Genomic DNA, 19869 nt, shown 5'->3' with positions numbered 1-19869 from the left:
TCTGGTCTTTTTCTGCTTGCTGTCTGCGTGACAAGAACCAGGGAAGTGGGAAGGTGAAGGGAAAGCCCTCTAACAGTGCGTCTATGGCTTGTTTTGTTGCTGTCCATATGGGCATCTCCTTGAACACCCCCCTCCCCAACAGCAAGGAGGAAATAAGAAAGTTTGCAGAAAGCTATGGAAGAGTCAAAAACATGGCATTCTTTGTGAAGAAGTCCCTGAGCAGAAACAGCAGATGGAGGAGACCATCAAAATGATCTACCAGAAGGCAGATAGTATTGATGGGACCCATCAGAACTGTACCATTATGAGTCTCATGTCTAAGCATATTAGTGCTGTTGCGAGTATATTGGACATCATTGGAATAAATGAGGAATCTACCCCTAATTTATTCCTTACAACTCTACAAATCAGGATCAGATTGCTCCACCTATCCCACTGGAGGATCTGGAGTGGCATCGATTCTGATTGGCATAAGAATGGCCATGGGGGGTCAGACCAATGGTCCGTGTAGCCCAGGATCCTGTCTTCCGACAGTGACCAATGCCAGATGCTTCAGAAGGAGTGAAAAGGACAGGGCAATTATCAGGTGTTCCATCCCCTCCCATCCAGTCCCAGCATGTGGCAGTCAGAGGCTTAGGGACACCCAGAGCATGGGGTTGCAGCCCTGACCATCTTGGCTAAGAGCCATTGAGGGACCTAACCTCCATGAAACGAGCATGGGACTCTCCCAGGACATAACCAATCTCACTCTCAGATTTAGGGCTCAACCAAGTTCCCATTGAAATCAGTGAGTATTTTGCCATTGATTTCAGAGGGAACAGGGGCATTGCCTGGATTTTAACAAAGCCGGGGGGAGAAGCTGTCTGCTCTGTGTTGTAATATCCAGAGATAGATTAAAGTCAACCATGGCCCAGCCTGATGAGAAACATGATTCCAGAAGCACTCTCTAGGGATGTATGAGGTGCTGCTGGGAAGACAAATTGTGTGACCCCCGTTCTGAGCATCACAGCACATGTCTATATGGCCAAAAAAATGCTGCGGCAGCAAGTCTTGGAGCTGGGGGCTACAGAGTCAGGCTTGTGGGGCTTGGGCTATAGCACTAAAAATAGCTGGGTAGATGTTTGGGCTCAGACTCTGACACCCAACCCCTTCTCCAGGCCTCAGAGCCTGAGCCTGGCATGAGGGCACCTCCCCACCGCCTGCTCTTAGTGTGAGGGAGCCTTATCTGCAACTCCACCAGCCCCAGGCAACATAAGCACTCCCCTCTAGCTCTGTGCAAGCTCTGCTGTCTCTCTGCAGGCCAGGGATAGGCACACATACACCAAGCCCTGAGCCCCCTGGGCATCTCCCTGCAGTGTCCAGCCCCTGTTCCGCTGGACTTTCACAATGTTCACAGCGATCTGATCCAGGGGGTTTCCTGTCAAACTCTGTGCACCCCTGTGCCCTCTGCCAGTTGGCATCAGGAGTTGCCTAGCTCACACCCTACCATTGCATTAACAGAAACGTTGCCTTCTATAGCATAAAAAATAACCTCCCGTGGCTGTAACAAGTGTATTTTTAAAGGCGGTGCAAGGGGCTCTTCTCTCCACACAGAAGATGCTCAGACAGTGGTCTGTGCAGGAAGTGGATTTCAGCTCCTGGCCAGGGGCTGGCAGATAATTTTTCTGTCTCACTGAGTGAATCATTTTCCTTCAAAATTTAGCGAAAGTGGGAGCCTTCTTCATAATGGTCTGGGTAGGGTTTTCAGAAGTGACTAGTGACTTTGCCCCAATTGTTGGGGAGCTCAGCTTGATTGAGACACCGTGAAGAGATTTGATTTGCACAGTGCTGAGCACCCACCTGCTGAAAACCAGCCCACTTTAAGGTGGCACAAGCTGGGCAGCCAAAAAGGTGGTACTCAAAGCCACAGGTTCTTTCGGAAACTCTTGACCTGCCAGTGTTCAGTAGCTGGGTCTCCCTTAAATCCTTTGTAAAAATCATCCAATAAGAAAGAGAGGGGCTCAGATCTAGTTAAACCCATTTTAAGCAACCTCTTGAGGGCTCCGGAAAAACTGGTTACTAACCAACCAAGTGAGGAGAAACCCTGACGGTAGGGTGACCAGATAGCAAGTGTGAAATATCCGGATGGGGAGAGGGAATGGTAATAGGCGCCTATATAATAAGAAAACATCCTGAATAGTGGGACTGTCCCTATAAAATGGTAGGTTTCAGAGCCATGTTAGTCTCTATCCACAAAAAGAACAGGAGTACTTGTGGCACCTTAGAGACTAACAAATTTATTAGAGCATAAGCTTTCGTGAGCTACAGCCCACTTTTTAGTAACAACGTATTATTCCCTTTTCTGTCCTTTTACTTACAGATTCTTAGAAATTTTAGTAACAACGTATTATTCCCTTTTCTGTCCTTTTACTTACAGATTCTTAGAAATTAAAGGTAGAAATGGCCTAGTCTTATCCACCCCTCTCCCTTCTCGTGGTATGCCCCTGAGGGCTTTATCCATTTTTAATAACCAGCAATGAGGCTTTCATCACTTCTGCTAGGACACTTCCCCAGTCTGATACACCTCTCGCTGAGGTTGTGTTTCTTGCTGTCCACAGTCAATTTTCCATTATTTAGTCTCATTCCATTACTCCTTCAACCAACCTTAAACAATTTCCCTCTGTCCTTTCCATTTGCACCTTTCAGATACTTGCAGGCATCAATCATAGTCCCCTTCCTTAGATATTTGACCAGTCTATATATTTACCTCATTTTATCTTTCCTCATGAATGAGCCCATCCAGCTCCCTAATCTCGTTGGCTGATGCCCATGTGGCTTTGAGGAAAGTTACTGTAGAAAAGCAGGAACACAATACGTTGTGCTTTGTGTTTTTCACGTACACATAAAACAAGTACTTGTGGTTTTTCTCTCCCTAAATTCTTGGCCCAGAAAGGCATTTTCTCTTGTATGAGTGGACAATCCTCAAGAAATCCCACAAAAAGCTGAAAATAGGTTAAATTTTGAGCCTAAACTATTTGATGATTATTTTAAACTGTTCAGCTTTGTGCTCTGCAATGCCTGTCTGTCACCAGGGTACAGTGGCCCTGGTCCTCGCTCACATCAGGCACACTCTGTGCTGGCGGAGTGGTGCAAAGTGGCCTCAAAGCTAGTCTAGCCAGCGACAGCGCATTCAGCCAGGACAGGGGGATAATCCAAAAGCAATTCCTACGGAATGCTTTCCTGTAGCCCAGGGGCACAGGCCACGGTTTTCAGTGCCCTGCAGAATCCCAGCTGCTGAAATTGCCTCTCATGGTTCTTGAAAAGTGCCACAATTTAGAAAGGCCTTCAGGCTAATCTGAATTACTGCAGGGGAACGGGACTGGCCTGGCACACATGATCAGCAGAGTCCAGAGGTATCTTAAAGAACTTTGTACTACCCTCTCCTGCATTGCACCACACAATTGTTGGCTGCGGGAAAGGATCAAGGTTCGTAATTACAAAACTCAGATTTGCAGCCAAGAACTTAGAAGAATCTCAATGAAGATTACCTGGTTTTGCTTTGGTCGAAGACCTGAAAGTTGCTGGGCACGAGCTGAACACCTGCAATTCCACAGGTGCCCTCTCCTCAGGTTTCCCTTGAGTGTGGAAAAAGGGCAGGACTTTTATGCGTCCCCTTTCTAGGCACGTCTGGTCTACACACAGTTTTTGTATCGAGTTAATGATTTCAGTCAGGGATGTGATTTCTTCCCCTACCAAAATAGTTGAATCAGAGCTGCATTAGGGCACTAGTCAACACCCTAACATTTCCCTTTATCTGAGTGTCATTGCCATCTGCTGCAAGGCTCCGAACACCATTGGCTAGGATACCCTCATAGTTACGTTACATTTCATAGCGGCAATAAGCCATCTCCTGGCGAATGTATATGGGGTAATGCACCACCCACATAGGTTAAGAGATGGGGCAAAGAAACGGTCACGCTTTCGGGAGTGGCTCATGAGTGGGAGAGCTCCCACTGCCCCGCTGCCAGAGCTCCGGTGGCGCTTAAAAGGGTCCAGGGCTCCCCGCAGTGGCCGGAGGACTGGGCCCTATAAAGCACTGCCGGGGAAGCCGGTCCGGTCTGGCACGGCGTACTGGCTCTTGCCGGTATGCCAGACCGGACCGGCTTACTTTCACCTCTGCCTCCTGGACAGGAGTGCTGGAACCTCGGTAGAAGTGTGTGGGAGGGCATGAGGCTCTGCCCCCTCTGTGACCCTATCTCTCCTCTCTTCTTCCCCCCAGGCCCTGCCCTCTCTGTGGCCCCACCCTCTGCTCCTTCTCTTTCCCCTGAGGCCCTACCCCCCCCCAGCCAGCCTGGAAGCCCAAGCCTGGCTGTGGTAAGAGCCACCCAGGGAGCCTGGCCATAGTGGGGAGTCCCCTGGCCCCCTCTGTTCCGGCACCCCTGCTCCTGGATCATTGTAACAGTCTTACCATGGAGTCACAGAAAGTCCCCTTAGACTCTCCAGTCTATCTTGCCACCCAGACAAACTGAACTTACTGATAAATGGTCACCAAAAAAAATCACCCCACATTCAGCTTATTCCCATTCCCAAGAGACCAGTCACTTACCCCAGATCAGTTGGTACCCTAGATCTTACACCAAAGACAACACCTGTAGCCAATCCTGTAATAAATGATCTAAAGTTTTGTTAACTAGGAAAAAGACATTACAAAGTTATTTGCGGGTTCAAGCAAGCAAACATATACTCACAGATGAGTTACCATCTAAATCCTAAGAGTGAGCAAGTTGCAGTGATGTGTCTATTCAAAGTGTCTTTCGGGGCAGACCCAGCAGGCAGCCCTGGGGATCTCTAGCCCTGTCAGAGTTCAGACAGCCAAAGAGATGGAAAATTTTCCTGTGACTTTGTTTGATTTCCTTCATTCAGCTTCCAAGTCCACAGAACAAGCTTCCTTGCACACAGGATTTCCAAGGGGGGATAGGGCCATTAAGCAGTCCTTTGTATTGCAATGTTCCTTGACCCAGCTGATTTTGATAGCCCTTCTGGATGGGGTGTGGCAGGAGTCCTGTGCCTGGTTCACAAGCGCAGAGCGGACATTTGCTAAGTTATAACGCAAAACGTACAGATTTTCTTGTGGCGTGGAACACCGACATTGCAAGTGAGATTAACGCCTGCAGCAACTCACAAGCATTTCGTAGTCTAAACACGAAATACATTCTTGTAAGACTAATACCTACTTTGAGCAAACTAACATACAGGTGACCTGGTCTGGTCTCCAGCTATGAGTTTGTTAGTTCTTAGCTAATGCCTGCAGCCTGGGCAAGCGCTGGCACCTCGTTTGCCAGCATCACAGGAAACGCCCTTCCCCACCCCCAATCCCTTATGTCAGTAATTTTTATTTTGTGTGTATCTGTAGCCAGCACTGCTGTACCCTCTGTGATAATATCCGATTTCATAAACGAAGCAAGGTTGGGCCCGGTCAGTGGTTGAATGGGATATCGCCTATGCAAAGCCATGTGCTGCAGGAAGCGTTGTAGAAGGCTGTCTGTGTCAGTGGTTAAACCAGTGCCACACCAGGAACAATGTACGCTTGGGTCTGTTATCCTTGGAGACACCAAAAGAGGTCCTGACCTCTGGTAGTTGTTAAAGACCCCATCTGGCTTCCAACGATATATTTTCCCCTTTTCTTTTCTTGGCAGCTGAGTAAAAAATATGGAGATGTCTTTAGTCTTCAGAACTGCTGGAGTAATCTGATAGTAGTGAATGGATTCAAAGCAGTAAAGGAAGCATTGGTCCAGAAATCAGAGGACTTTGCTGACCGACCATACTTTCCTATATATGAACAGTTGGGTTATGGAGAGAACTCTGAAGGCAAGTACCTTGGAAACTAACATAGTTCTCTGGCAGCGTTGCAGGGGGACTGGCTTTATCATCTGAGCTGCTGGAGAGGTTGAAGGGGACTTAGCGAGTGAGCTGGAGTCTGCCCCTGACACTGCCTCTCGCGAGGAGGAAGTCAGGCTAGATGAAAATGGGGACTCTCCTTCCCAACTGCAGCGCTGCAGCAACTACTAAGACAGGGCCATTCTGAAATGCTCCGTGGGATGTACATGCCAATCAACACCGATTGGCTGCCACTGTCAGAACTGGCGGATTCCTACCCCTCACCATATGTAGGCACCTTCCTCGGCTTGTAAAAAAAAATAGCCTCCTTCCAAGGAACCTCCAGGACCCAAGAGTGAAAGTGGGGGAGGGTAGAAAGAAAAGCAACCTAAAAGGGAGGCTTGTTGGGCTGGATTCCTCTCAGGTTATCCCAAAGCACTTTCATTAGAAAGCTTAGAGCTGGACAAATACCTATAGAGTCACATCTTCTCAACCATGGGCAGTATGTGAACCCCCCATTTGGGGAGGCTAGTCCCCTGCCCTGAGCTCCCTACTGCAGCTGGAGAAGCCCTGCCCAAGCCACCGCCTGCCTGAGCCACCCCGAGCCCTGGCTGGCTGGAGGAGCTCTGAGTCCTCCCGCTGGCCTGGGGCCATGGTGGGGATTATTCGCAGAAGTTTGGGGAGGCTTAGCCTCCTCCAGCCTCCGTTACGCACCGCCTATGTTCTCAGTCTCACCCTGGCCCATACTCTGGCCAAGGCAAGAATGCGCCCTATAGTATGTTCTCCAGGGCTTTCTCCAATCCAATTTTAAATGACTTGTGGTGGGGCATCCATGAATTCCTTTGAGAGACTATTGAGTAGTTTACTCGATCTAATCATTGGGAAATGTTTTCTGACATCCAGCGTGAGCCTCACACCCTGAGGCTATAGCATGGCTTAGCTCCATTGATTGCATCCGGTTATAGGAGCTGTGGATTTGGTCCTGAACTTCATCCCCTTACTCCTAGCTATACCTTGGACCTCCCTGAATAATCCCTCTCCTTCTGCACTAACCACCTACACCTATGAAGGCTGCAATAATAGCTCCCATTAGTTGCCATTTGGCCAAGCTGTACTTGGTTCCTTTTATCCTTCCTCAGAAGCCAGTCCCTTCAGCCCTATTTTGTTGCTGTCCAGTGAATTTTGTATGGTGCTTCTCAGAGGTTATTATGTCTCTTGTTTGTTAATATTTTCCAGGGGTGGTGCTTGCAAGATATGGTCATGCGTGGAAGGAGCAAAGGAGATTTGCACTCTCTACCTTGAGGAACTTTGGGATGGGAAAGAAATCCTTGGAGCACCGTGTGACCGAGGAAGCTGGATTTCTATGCTCTGCGATCAGTTCTGAAAAAGGTTTGTGGCATCCAGGGAGATGGGGCAGGGGAGCAGTGTAACTTCCATACATAAGGAAATGAAAGGATAATATGACTGATTATGAAGGAAGGAATAATAACACAGTATCTCACATTTCTACATAATCCCTGATAGCCAGAAGGATACTAAAGTGCTTTGGAGACCAGACACATAGTGATCATTCATCCAGCACTATCTTGAAGCCACCTGTGGGGTCCAACCGGACAGCTGTTTTAACATGACAGTTTGTGATGGGAAGTAAAACAAAAACAAACCCCCGACACCTCCAATTGAATGTCCAAGGGGAATTTTAGGTTGGTAGAATGTAATGATCTCAACTGGAATCTGGTGAAGGCGTCAACACTAAGACGCTTCCAAAACATGCCATGACGTCTTTAAGGACGTCACTTTTATGCCTCAACTTAAAAATGTCTGTAGCAGCACAGTAACATCTGTCTGTACACAGGCGGCCCGGGTTCAGTCCCGAGGCAAGGAGATGAGTACTGTTACCTGCACACAATTCTCTGTTACTTGCACACTCTAGGGGCACCCACTTGACCCAGTTCTTAGGGCTGAAGGCGTAACCCTCTTAATTTAGACACCCACCCTTACCCCAATCCTAGGGCTCAGGGCATACCGTTTGGGGGTTTGCAAGACCTTTTACCAGTGAAAGAGCCTTACACAGTAATAACCTCTATTTATTAACAATTACCAAGCAGAATACACATGGTAAGCGTACAATGCTGTGCTCGCCAATCCCGGTCAGGCAGGCGGACTTTCCCTGTTGGCCATGCAAGGGCAGTCTCGTCTGGATTCCGCCACCTTAACTAATTTAGACCTAGCAAAATTAATTATGTAACAGATGAAAACAAAGAACCAGACAGAGATCATACAGACAAACAATCGAGAAGTGAGGACCACTAAGTTTTCTTTAACCCTCTTGAGATCTGTTTGTTTATCTGGTGATAGTGGGTGCCATTAGGACAGGATTGCCTTCTTAACAGCCCGATATTACATTGTTTTAATGTATTTTAGATGGAATGTGAGGATGTGACTTCCTACTTCTCAGCTAATGGCTGCGGCTCTCCTAATATGGTTGCAGACAAAGGCCTTATCCTGACAGTACCACTGACTGAATCCGCAGCCCAAACCTGCAATTCTTAAGTTTTCCATGGTGGTCTCTCTTCCAAGTATTGAGCAGGCCCAACCCTGTTAGTCTGTGAGACATCTTTAACTTCCCCAGCTGTTAGCCGATGGCCAAGGATGTTTGGTGAGGTGCCAGCTATGCCCGTTTTATACCATCCGTGACTTTAACCGCTAGGACGCACTGTCCCTTCGCGGCGGGCAGCCCGGGCTAGGCTGACGGATGCCCCAAGGTCCTAACCACCCGTGACTTTAACTGCTAGAGCTCAGAGCTCCTTCGCAGCGGGCAGTCAACACTGACTGACAGGTGCCCCAATGGCAGTACTAAGAGCCTCTCCACACCTGTGACTTTAACTGCTAGAGCTCAGAGCTCCTTCGCAGTGGGCAGTCAGGATTGACTGACAGGCGCCCCAAGAGTTTGCCCCGTGGAGGCGGCACAACTCAACGCTAGGCTCTTAGTACTCTCACCTAATGGCCAGGCTTTATAGCCAAAACGGCTGAGGTTCTTTAATTGTGTTGGCTGCTTTACAGTAAACCAGAGAAACAAGTCAGGCTTATGCACAAATGGTTACCAAAATTTATTAAACTAGATTCTAATCATGTGGTTACAAAATTGCTAGTGCCTACTTATTTAAATGTAGAGATGTTACACACACAAACAAGTTACAAAACTGAAGCCACGATCCCAAAGAAAGAAAACAAAGTATAGAGCTCTATTTCAAAATATGTGTACACTAAAGATAGGAGATCAGGTGTGGGTGCTTCTTACCCTCCTTGCATCTCTCGATTCCAGCGGTGCCAAGCCAGGATCGGTCACTCAATTCCGCGGAAAGACGAATAAGGGACAAGGCTTAGGGACCCTCTTAGCTGCAGAAGCCTTGGGAGGCTGTCACTTATCTGACCAGCAGATAGATAGTGAAAAGCACTCCAAAAATCATGGTGCTGTAGGTCCCCTACTTATACCTCTGTACTCCTTTATTCTCTTTCTCCTTTCTTATGCCAAATTGGGGCTGGTCTGTCTGGGTGACGCCAGCTCTCGCAAGAGTAGTTTACACTTGCAAGGGAGAGAAACAATAAGTTTCGCCTACTGGACATTCCTTTTATTAGGGTAAATATTTTCCCACCTAGGATGTTGGTGTGTGTGCATCATGCTATTTAGTAGGGGCTAAGAGCCATGTCTGTCACAGCGCCTCTGCATGCTGTGAGCCCAATTGTGTATATGTTCCCAGAGGCACATTGTAGCAGCACACCTGTGCTTCTCACAGCTTCAAAGGCTGTGCTGGAATTTATGTTAAGTGCCCTGTTGTTTTGGCTTCCGTTTCCCAGCAATGCTGGTCTGGGGGGGGCGGGGGGCTGGCTGTCTGGCTACACCAGCTTACATGAGCATGGACTTTCAACTGGTTGTTCCATAAGAAGTCTTGAAATGTTAGCGGTTCTTGCTCAGTATGTTCCATGCAGTGAGGGGCAGGCTACAATGCTGTTGTGCCTCCTAATGTCTTTGGTTGGTCCTGTATGTTTTTTCAGGTCGTCCTTTTGATCCACATTTTCTTATAAACAACGCAGTTAGCAATGTGATCTGCTCCCTCATCTATGGTGAGCGCTTTGACTATGACAATAAGAAATTTCAGAGGTTGCTGCATTTGATTGATCAGGCCTTGAATGAAGAAGCTGGATTCCTGCCTCAGGTAACTCAGCATGTATGATTTGGTCAGTAAGAAGCTGCCATTTGATTGATCAGTAAGATTGTATTTTAGTGATTCTTTTCTGGGAGCCATAGGGTGTGGTTGTCTCTCTCTCTCTCACTCTGTTATCTTAGCTCCTTGTCGTAGTACCTTGGCTGCTGCCCATCCCTGGAGTGCCACAGAGCGTCTTCCGATCCCAAAAGGAGATCCTGGACTTCACAAATGAGCTTCTGAAGGAGCACAGGATGACCTGGAATCCTACCCAAAAGAGAGACTTCACTGATGCTTTTCTACAAGAGATAGAGAAGGTAGGAGGAGAGGGGCAGGTGTAGATCTCTTTGGCTCTGTGAATGTATTAGTGATGGGAACACTCCCTGTTAGCTTCCCTTGTTGTCAAGTTTACAAGCAAAATCCTATTGCTAATAGAACTGCTATGAACAGCTCGCTATTCTATTTCTTCTGGTTTTCACTTATCTAGTGAGTTTAATGAGTTCACGCTCAGAAATCAGCTGAAGAAGAGGCTGAAACATGAAACAAGGAAACGTGTCACTTTTGACAAAATTTCCTTTCGAGAAAAATGAAAATGAAACATTTTGATAGGCTTGAAACATTCCGTTTTGAGGTTGTCAGAACAGCACTGTGACAGGGTCGGGTCAAATGGCTACAGGAGAGTAATAGAAGGCAGATATATTATCCCCAGGTTAAGTAGGTCCCTTTTCCCTGGGTAAGGTAACAGGGAAGGTTCCAGAACAATCAGGAACCGTCTGGAGACAATTAAGACAGACAGGCTGGTTAGAACACCTGCAGCCAATCAAGAAGCTGCTAGAATCAATTAAGGCAGGCTAATCAGGGCACCTGGGTTTAAAAAGGAGCTCACTTCAGTTTGTGGTGCCCGTGTGAGGAGCTGGGAGCAAGAGGCATTAGGAGCTGAGCGTGAGAACGCGTACTGTTGGAGGACTGAGGAGTACAAGCATTATCAGACACCAGGAGGAAGGTCCTATGGTGGGAATAAAGAAAGGGTTGGGAGGAGGCCATGGGGAAGTAGCCCAGGGAGTTGTAGCTGTCGCACAGCTGTTCCAGGAGGCACTCTAGACAGTTGCATTCCACAGGGCCTTGGGTTGGAACCCGGAGTCGAGGGCAGGCCCGGGTTCCCCCCAAACCTCCCAACTCCTGGTCAGGCACAGGAGGAGTTGACCTGGACTGTGGGTTCACGAAAACGGCCAAGCTGAGGGCTGCCGTGAAGCTCCAAGGCGAGCAAATCCGCCAATAAGCGCAAGACCCACCCAGGTAGAGGAGGAACTTTGTCACAGCACATTTCAATTTTTCATTTAGAAATTACTTCATTTCACTTTTATTTTGTTTTATTGTTTGTTTCATTTGTATATTAATTTTATTTTTATAGTATTTTTAAAATTTTGATTAACCTGAAGCCGTTTTTAAAAAACTTTCATTTTGTGTGAAATTTCTAAATGTCAGCTTCTTGTTCTGAGTCGTAAACAAAGCAAATTACATCGTAATTGGCTCTTAAATAGCATATTAGTGATTGCCCATGTGAAGTCTAAGTCCAAATTTACAGAATTGGTCTGAGAAAAATCGAGATAAGAAACCCTTAGAAAACAGACACATAAAATCCACAGCATTACAAAAGATAGCCGGACTACTTCGTGCTGCGATCCTGTCATATCTTGTACGCTAAGCACGGTGGCCCTGAAGAGTACTTGGTGGGGGATTGTTGGTTCAGTAGGTAGCACTGAGGTCCTGTTCTCATAGAAGCTACCAGGGCAGGAATAGGGCCTGTCAGATTGTTATTCCCAGGTAGGTATATGAATTTTTGGAATCCTGATGTTAATTTGTTGGCCAGCATGTTGGCTGCACCCTGCTCGCTACTACATGGAATTTCTGACCTGATCAAGTGTGAGTGATCACACTAACCTCTTGAGGTTGCAGAGGCACAAATCTCTAAGACTGACTGGAGACCCTCCTTTAACTCTGGTGGCAAGAGACTGTGGGCAGAGTTTCCAGCATGTATGCTGAGTGTACTGAGTTGCATCAGCCAGTGGGAGTCTGCCGTGCCTGGGTACTCCTCCTCCATCTTCATAAACTCTTTCAGGTGTCTTTGGCAGTGGTGCTGGAACTGGGGGTGCTGCTGCACCCCCTGGCTTGAAGCAGTAATAACACACACCAAATACATGGTTTCCAGCATCAGCACCCCCACTATAAAAATTGTTTCGGCACCCCTGGACTTTGGTGGGTCAGAAAATGCTGCTGAAATGTCCACCAGCGCCTCACGGAAACTCTGCCCAATTCCTGACCCAGGCGTGACAGCGCAAGCAAGAAAAGTTCTTGAAAAGGGGCCTCTTCCATGTTGCTCGTCAGGCAGTGTTGGCAGGCTGGTCAAGCTTCCTGTAACGTGCAGGGTGGGCATGAAGCTTCCCCACAGTCAAAGGCTAGAGCGGCCACACTCTGGGAGCGTGCTAGGGAGTCTGGGATATGGTTGGTTTGACTCAGGTCTGCCTGCTACTGTGTGGATGCCAGAACCCCAGGTTCGCGCCTGGGCTCGAAAATTCTTAATGTAGGGTTGATAATCAGCATAGACTTCTGCAGGGGTAGTCAATAAACTTTTGTCAAGGTCCACATTTCTTGGTCAAGGTATAGACAAGATCCAGACTGCAGAGAGAAAAAAAACAATAATAATAAGTAAATAAAAAGATTTCAGGGTCTGTTCAAAAGCATCTAGCAGTCCAGATTTGGCTTGCGGACTACCTATTGACTACCACGGTGTAGATGCTCAAGCCCATGGTTCTCTAACACAGGGTCAGCTGAGTCAAGTGTCCCGAACCCTGGGCTTATATTGCCTGTGTAGACATACCCTGCGTTTTAGGAGGAGAAGGTCCCGAGCTGTATTCCTGATGAAGTCTATGATGTGTGGGACAAATTATTACCTTGAAATGTATGTGACCAAGGAGCCATTACAGCATGTGTTGTCATATGTACGTGTTTTGCTGTACTCTGCAAACAATTCAACCTTTCAGTCTGAGAATATGAATTACCACTATCTACAATTCTGCTCCTCTCTCCCCAACAAAAATCTAAGGTCAAATCATGCTCTCCTTTGTTCTCTTCAGGCTAAAGAGCATGCGGGGAGCAGTTTCAATGACAACAACCTTCGTATGGTAACAGTTGACTTGTTTACTGCTGGCACTGAGACCACTTCCACCACCCTGCGCTGGGCATTGCTGTACATGCTTCTCCACCCTGACATCCAGTGTAAGCAAGGGGACTGGTGGAGATGTGACTGGTTCTTCCACAGAGAACTTCTTAGCATCTGCTGTCACCTTTGTGTTCTGGGGGTATGAAGCTGCCGTAGCAGCAGTGACAGCAGTGATTGGGGAATAATTCCAGTGGAGCACTCTCTGAGGGGGAGAGCAAAGCCCTGTGGGAAGGGAGAAAGGAGAGAGCAAGCCTCTGTTAAAGATTTCAGCGTCAGAGGGAGCACTCACCACTTTTCTTCATGACAAGTGCACTTTGAGACCCTTGTAGCTACTTGGTAACTCTTCCTTCTCTTAGGGTCTCTGCAGGGATAAATGCTAACCTGCTTGAATGTGCTAATGCTGGAGGCACAAGTGGATAAGGTGGGATCTCTCGAACAATGAGATTATTAGCCTATAGAACAGAGGATGACTATGTAAGTTGGGCTGAGTAACCGAAGATGAGCGTGCTCTCCTTCAGCTCCTAATTCTGCATTTCTCTCTTTCCTACTGTCTACGGGGCTTGCTTTGCCCGCTTACCCCCAGCCAGGTACACCCTGCCTCCCTTGCACTCTTGCTTTCAGGTGCTTTCAACAAACATATAAGACCTGATTGTGAGGTCAGGAATTAGTAGTTGGGAAGCAGAGCAGTTCATGTCTGGGGTATCAAAGAGGCTTTCTGGTTGTGTGAAGGTGAGAGAAATCGGAGGTTTGTCCACCCCCTCTCCTCACTGCTGGTTATCTTTCCTGACCCCTGAGGAAGTGCCCCAGACACTTAGAACGCCCACTTCCTAGAGATGACTCACTTGTAAACTGCTCAGTGATTGGTAGGAAGGTGGCTAACAAACTCACCGAATATAAACCCAGCGCTGTACAAATAGACAGACCATTTCTGCCCCACAGGGTTTAAAGCTTAAGGGTAAATGCGTAGGTTCCCCATTTCTATAGTGTTGATGTACATCATTATGTTGCATTGAGGAGGATGTAAAGTGTCTTTTTCCAGGTAAAGTCCATGAGGAAATTGATAAGGTGATTGGCAGGGACAGGTCACCCCAGATGGAGGACCAAGCGAACATGCCTTATACCAGTGCTGTGATCCATGAAACTCAACGTTGTGGGGATATTGTTCCCGCTGGAGTGCCTCACATGACATACCGGGACACCGAGCTCCAAGGCTTCTTCATTCCAAAGGTATCTATGGCCAGGCAGGGGATGCAGACCTCCTCTGCCCTTGCAGACTTATGTCCTGCAGCTGCAGACATTCCATATGTGAATCTCCCCAAGGTTCCATGCAGAGTGGGGTGGAGCACCAGGCCCTGAATCACACAACCATTGGCGAGTTATCAAATGTGCAGTTTTAAAAGGCCTTGTGCTTCAGAGACAGCCTTGTTTATGTGGTTAGCTCCATCTTGAACAGGTCTTTGGATATCTGAAAAAACAACGAATTGAGCTAAGACACTACTAAGGATTTCAATCCTTACAGGGGAGACTGTAATTTTGTCTTGGGCACTTTCTAACATTCAGTACATCTGCTTGAAGGTGGAGAAAGGTAATGCTGACTGACTGTATAGAAACTACCGGCTAGGTCAGCAGTTCAAATTCAACACAGTAGCAACTAACAGTCTATTATAATCTGAAGGTTGTTCAGAGGCCACTGTGCATGTCTATCCAGTTCCAAATGGACAAGAGACAATGACAGGCAATTACTGCCTTCTTTGGTGAGAGTCTCATTGGAGAGACCAAAGCCACACAATACTCAGTTCCACTTTCGCCCTTAGAGGAAGCTCCTCTAGCTCAGGCCTGAGGCATGTGAGAGGGGAAAGATCTCACTTTTTCTGTGAAGACAATGAGAATTGCGGTTTGGAGTCTCTGTCAGCACACTCTTACCAGAGCTAAAATTAACTTGGGAAAATATTTGAAGCAACTGGGGAGTAGAAGCAATTTTCATCTCCTGAACCTCATTAGACCATGAAAACACCCCTTGCATACTCTTAGTCTAGCTAGCATGCAATGGACAAGGGCTTGAGAGCATATGCTGTGCACTGGCTGGGGCCTTGAAAGCGTCCCACTCCACTGTGCTATAAGATTATACAATGAGGTACCTGAGCTGGGTTCTGTGCCTTCCTCTGAAGCATCCTACAATGGCCACTGCTTGAGATGGGATATTGAATGCAGAGGGACTGGCCTGTTCTGGTGTGACAATTCTTATGTACCCTGTTCCTTCTCTGGGGTGGATCAGGGGACGACAGTCATCACGAACTTGACCTCGGTGCTGAAGGATGAAACGGTTTGGGAGAAGCCGCACCAGTTCTACCCGGAGCACTTCCTGGATGCAGATGGGCAGTTTGTGAAGCGAGAGGCCTTCCTGCCTTTCTCTGCAGGTAAATCCAAGGGGAGGAGCAGCTGGCAGAGGCCGTCCCTGTGGAAATGAGGCACAGTGCATGAGATGTGACCCACTATAGTTATGGGAAAATGAGTCTCCTCTAAAGCAAGATGTCCCTCTCATCAGGAGAGCAGCTTCCTCAAGGGGAAGATCAGTGCAGTCTGTGCTGAGCTGGGCCTGTTCTTCATGAGCATGCTGCATCTCCCCAGAGAAACTACTTCATACTCCAATAGACACAGGGACATACTGAATGCAACACATTAATCCCTTCTGCACTCCAACGGAAAACCTTAACTACAAGCCCAGGAATCTGTTTAGAAACAATGTGCACGCAGGTGAGGTGTGTGTTATTGGGAAAAGGATGAGGTCGGAGTTAAGGCTTTCTGTTAAAGCATGACCAAAATTGCTGTGTCCCACATGCTTCTTTCTCTGTTGCAAGGCGCCCTGATCAAAGGAAGGCGTTTCTTACTGGAGGCTCTGGGACCACTGCAGTGGGGAACATGGATCAGTCGGGGATAAAGGGGAGATGGATGTTCCCAGTTTCCCGTATGCTCTCAACTCACCCGAGAGATGGGAAGGGGGAAATACTGATTCTCTGATACACACCAAAGGAGGCCAGCTGTGGCTGGTGGAGGGTCTGTAGGGTCTGTCCTAACCCCCTGGACACCACATCAACAGCAGTGGGAAGCCTGAACCAGTGGGCCACTGCCTCTGCCAGGCTTGTACGAGTGCAGCCCAGGAGTCCCAGCAGTGTGAACCATGAGGGCTTCGACAGGAGGGTCTATGCACTGAGCAGGATTATAGCTTTTCCACAGAACCTTTCCCAGTGACTGGTTGGTGCTCTCTAGGTTTGTTTCAATACAGCCAACCGTTTCAGTGGCAGAGAGGGGTTGAGGTCCCATCGAAGAAAAAAATGTGACACAAACTTAGTTAGGCAGCTTCTAACGCATTTCCAGGATGCTCTGGTATTGGCTCAGCGGGTACATCTACACTTCAGACTGGGGGTGTATGTTCCAGGTTGGGGATACACACCCACGCTAACTCGGTGATAGCATGTAGGAGCGTAGCCACTGCAGCGTGAGCAATGGGAGGGGCTGGCCGCAATGAGGATGATCCCGTCCAAGATGGGAGGTACCTACTCAGGCGGTTAGCCCCTCCCACTGCTTGCACCCCCATGGCTACACTTCTCTTTTTAGCACACTAGCTAGCTCAGAGTTAATGGAGGCACGTCTCCTTGAGCTGGAGATTACACCTACCGAAGTGTGGACGTATCCTTGGTTAAAAGCCACTTTTGTTTTTCATTTTATGATTTTATTTTAGTCTGTAAACAGGCAATTGAGCAGCCACCTTCCATTTGTGCCAAACTGCAGTGCAATCAGAGTTTCCCCTGCACCCTTTGTCAGTGCCTGCCTTTCACTCTCTCTGGAGCAGCGGTTCCCAAAGCATAGCTCACAACCCCAAATGGGGCCATGCCATCAGCACATGGGATCGTGGCAATCCTTTGTGTGCAGAGGATGCCATTTTGCTCTGTACAGCATGACCTCGCATGCACCATATGTAGGCAGTCACACCGGGTGGAGGACACCATTTTGTAGAGCAAAATGGCGTTCTCCACAAGGGGTGAGCTCACACTTACGGTGTGTCTGAGATCGTGCTGTGCAGAGGACACCATTTAGCTCCTCCATGTAGTCTGGGATTCCGGACAGAAATACTTCATTAAAACGGGGTCACTCCGGAAAAAAAATTGGGACCTGCTGGTCTAGAGCCTCACAGAATTCAAGAATGGACTTTTGTTAGCTAGCTCAGTATTTGTACCTTAGCAGCACAAAGCACAACACCTCTGCCTTTCCTATTTGCTCAACAGCCACACTAGATAATAGTGTTGCCCCTTTCCAACGGCTGAATGGCTACTTGAAACTACAGTAAAGAATCAAATTGTCAGACACATAAAGGAACATAATTTGTTGGGGAAGAGTCAACATGGTTTTTGTAAAGGGAAGTCATGCCTCACCAAGCTACTAGAAGTCTTTGAGGGGGTCAACAAGCACGTGGACAAGGTCCCTCACCAAAGGCTGTCATGGAATAAGAGGGAAGGTTCTCTCATGGATTAGTAACTGGTTAAAAGATAGGAAATTAAGGGTAGAAATAAATGGTCAGTTTTCAGAATGGAGAGAGATAAATAGTGGTGCCCCCCAGGGGTCTGTACGGGGACGAGTCCTATTCACCATATTCATAAATGGTCTGGAAAAGGGGGTAAACAGTGAGGTGGCAAAATTTGCAGATGATACGGAAGTACCCAAGAGAGTTAAGTTCCAGGCAGACTGTGAAGAGCTGCAAAAGGATCTGTCAGAACTGGGTGACTGGGCAACAAAATGGCAGATGAACTTCAATGTTGATAAATGCAAAGTAATGCACATTGGAAAACATAATCCCAACTATCCATGTAAAATGATGGGGTCTAAATTAATTGTTACCACTCAAGAAAGATCTTGGAGTCATTGTGGATAGTTCTCTGAAAACATCCACGCAGTGTGCAGTGGCAGTCAGAAAAAGCAAACAATGTTGGGAATCCTTAAGAAAGAGAGAGATAACAAGACAGAAAATATCATATTGCCTCTATATAAATCCATGGTGTGCCCATATCTTGACCACTGTGTGCAGATGTGGTCACCCCATCTCAAAAAAGCGATATTGGAATTGGAAAAGGTCAACAAAAATGATGAGGGGTATGGAACGGCTTCCATATGAGGAGAGATTAATAAGGCTGGGACTTTTCAGCTTGGAAAAGAGAAGAGTAAGGGGTGATATGACTGAGGTCTATAAAATCATGACTGGTGTGGAGACAGCAAATAAGGAAGTGTTATTTACTCCTTCTCATAACACAAAAACTAGGGATCACCAGATGAAATTAATATGCAGCAGATTTAAAACAAACAAAAGTAAGTATTTATTCACACAACGCACAGCCAAACTGTGGAACTCCTTGCCAGAGGATGTTGTGAAGCCAAGACTATAACAGGGTTTCAAAAAGAACTAGATAAATTCATGGAGGCTAGGTCTATCAATGGCTATTAGCCAGGATGATATCCCTAGCCTCTGTTTGCCAGAAGCTGGGAATGGGTGCCAGGGAATGGATCACTTGATGATTACCTTTTCTTTTCATTCCCTCTGGGGCACCTGGCATTGGCCACTGTTGGAAGACAGGATACTGGGCTAGATGGACCTTTGGTCTGACCCACTATGGCTGTTCTTATGTTCGTCAAATTTCAGGGCCCTGGGGACATTCCAGTTGGAAGTAGAAATTGATGGAGTCAGGTATTTTCTTTGATGCGGTCTTGTTTATTTATAAGGAATGTACAAAGTCCTGCTCCTCTGAACTCAGGAGGAACCAGTAACAAAAGGAGCAGTTTCTTGGCTTATGGCCCAAAGCCTCTTTTGCCAACAGACCCAAAAGCTTTTCTCTAGGGTCTCACTGCGCTCACAGGCTATTACTGCTTGTCCTTCTTGCTTTTGTCTCTGCCTCTCTCTGTTTTTGTCTGTTCTCAGTTTGTGTGTGTTCTCTCACAGACTCACAACCCCCTTCCACTCCCCCCACATCCTGGTCACAATACCAAGTGGAACTCCCTACCCACCTGATGTTAGTTTCTGGGCGGATTCTATTCGGCCTTGTATTAGGTGTGACCCCATAAGTATTTCTTACAACTATCTTAAGTGACAGGCATGTTCACACATGAGTTTGAATGAGGTTTTGAGTCAACCCATAACAAGGTGTGACCGGGGTACCAGGGAGGGGGGGCATGCTGAGATTGCTCAATTAGGGCAGACTGCAAAGAATGGGGCAGACCATCCCCGACAGTGGTGGTTATTGTAATACTTAGATTCACCAAGCCAGCAGCAAAACAGCTTCTATAATACAATACCTTAGTGGTTACCCAGAAGCCAAAATACAGTTCCCTGAAAGCAACCCACCCTTGAGCTCCCACCCAGACACCCAAGTCAGATATGATGAGGATTACTGAAAATCTTGTTCATCATATAAAAAGTTTACCAATCCCAAAGGATCGGACACATTGCCCATCAGGTTAATGAATATCTCAGATCTTACCCAAATACACACGTACAGCCCGTTCTTATTAACAAAACTAAGATTGATTAAAAAAGAAAAAAGA

At 47.3% G+C, this 19869-nt stretch overlaps 1 protein-coding gene and 1 long non-coding RNA gene across 3 annotated transcripts in view; one reads left to right on the top strand and one right to left on the bottom strand.

Moving 5' to 3' along the window:
* The window catches only part of LOC141980476 (cytochrome P450 2D17-like), a 32398-nt gene that overhangs the window by 8707 nt on the left and 3822 nt on the right, over positions 1 to 19869 (top strand). For both annotated transcript variants that reach the window (XM_074941728.1, XM_074941727.1), the window contains exons 2-8: positions 5676 to 5847; positions 7093 to 7245; positions 9913 to 10073; positions 10205 to 10378; positions 13196 to 13337; positions 14321 to 14508; positions 15557 to 15698. In XM_074941728.1, coding sequence (XP_074797829.1) covers positions 5676 to 5847; positions 7093 to 7245; positions 9913 to 10073; positions 10205 to 10378; positions 13196 to 13337; positions 14321 to 14508; positions 15557 to 15698 — 1132 coding nt within the window. The remainder of the gene's footprint in view (positions 1 to 5675; positions 5848 to 7092; positions 7246 to 9912; positions 10074 to 10204; positions 10379 to 13195; positions 13338 to 14320; positions 14509 to 15556; positions 15699 to 19869) is intronic.
* The window catches only part of LOC141980478 (uncharacterized), a 33901-nt gene continuing 23014 nt past the window's right edge, over positions 8983 to 19869 (bottom strand). Inside the window, exons 2-4 of the long non-coding RNA XR_012637567.1 lie at positions 15420 to 15736; positions 14473 to 14746; positions 8983 to 12737 (exon numbers count right to left, since the gene is read on the bottom strand). This is a non-coding gene — a long non-coding RNA (uncharacterized LOC141980478). The remainder of the gene's footprint in view (positions 12738 to 14472; positions 14747 to 15419; positions 15737 to 19869) is intronic.

The sequence above is a fragment of the Natator depressus genome, chromosome 1 (genome assembly GCF_965152275.1).
Source record: "Natator depressus isolate rNatDep1 chromosome 1, rNatDep2.hap1, whole genome shotgun sequence".
Taxonomy (NCBI): Eukaryota; Metazoa; Chordata; order Testudines; family Cheloniidae; genus Natator; species Natator depressus.
The sequence above is the reverse complement of the archived record's forward strand: the minus strand, read 5'-3'. Positions and strand labels throughout refer to the sequence as shown.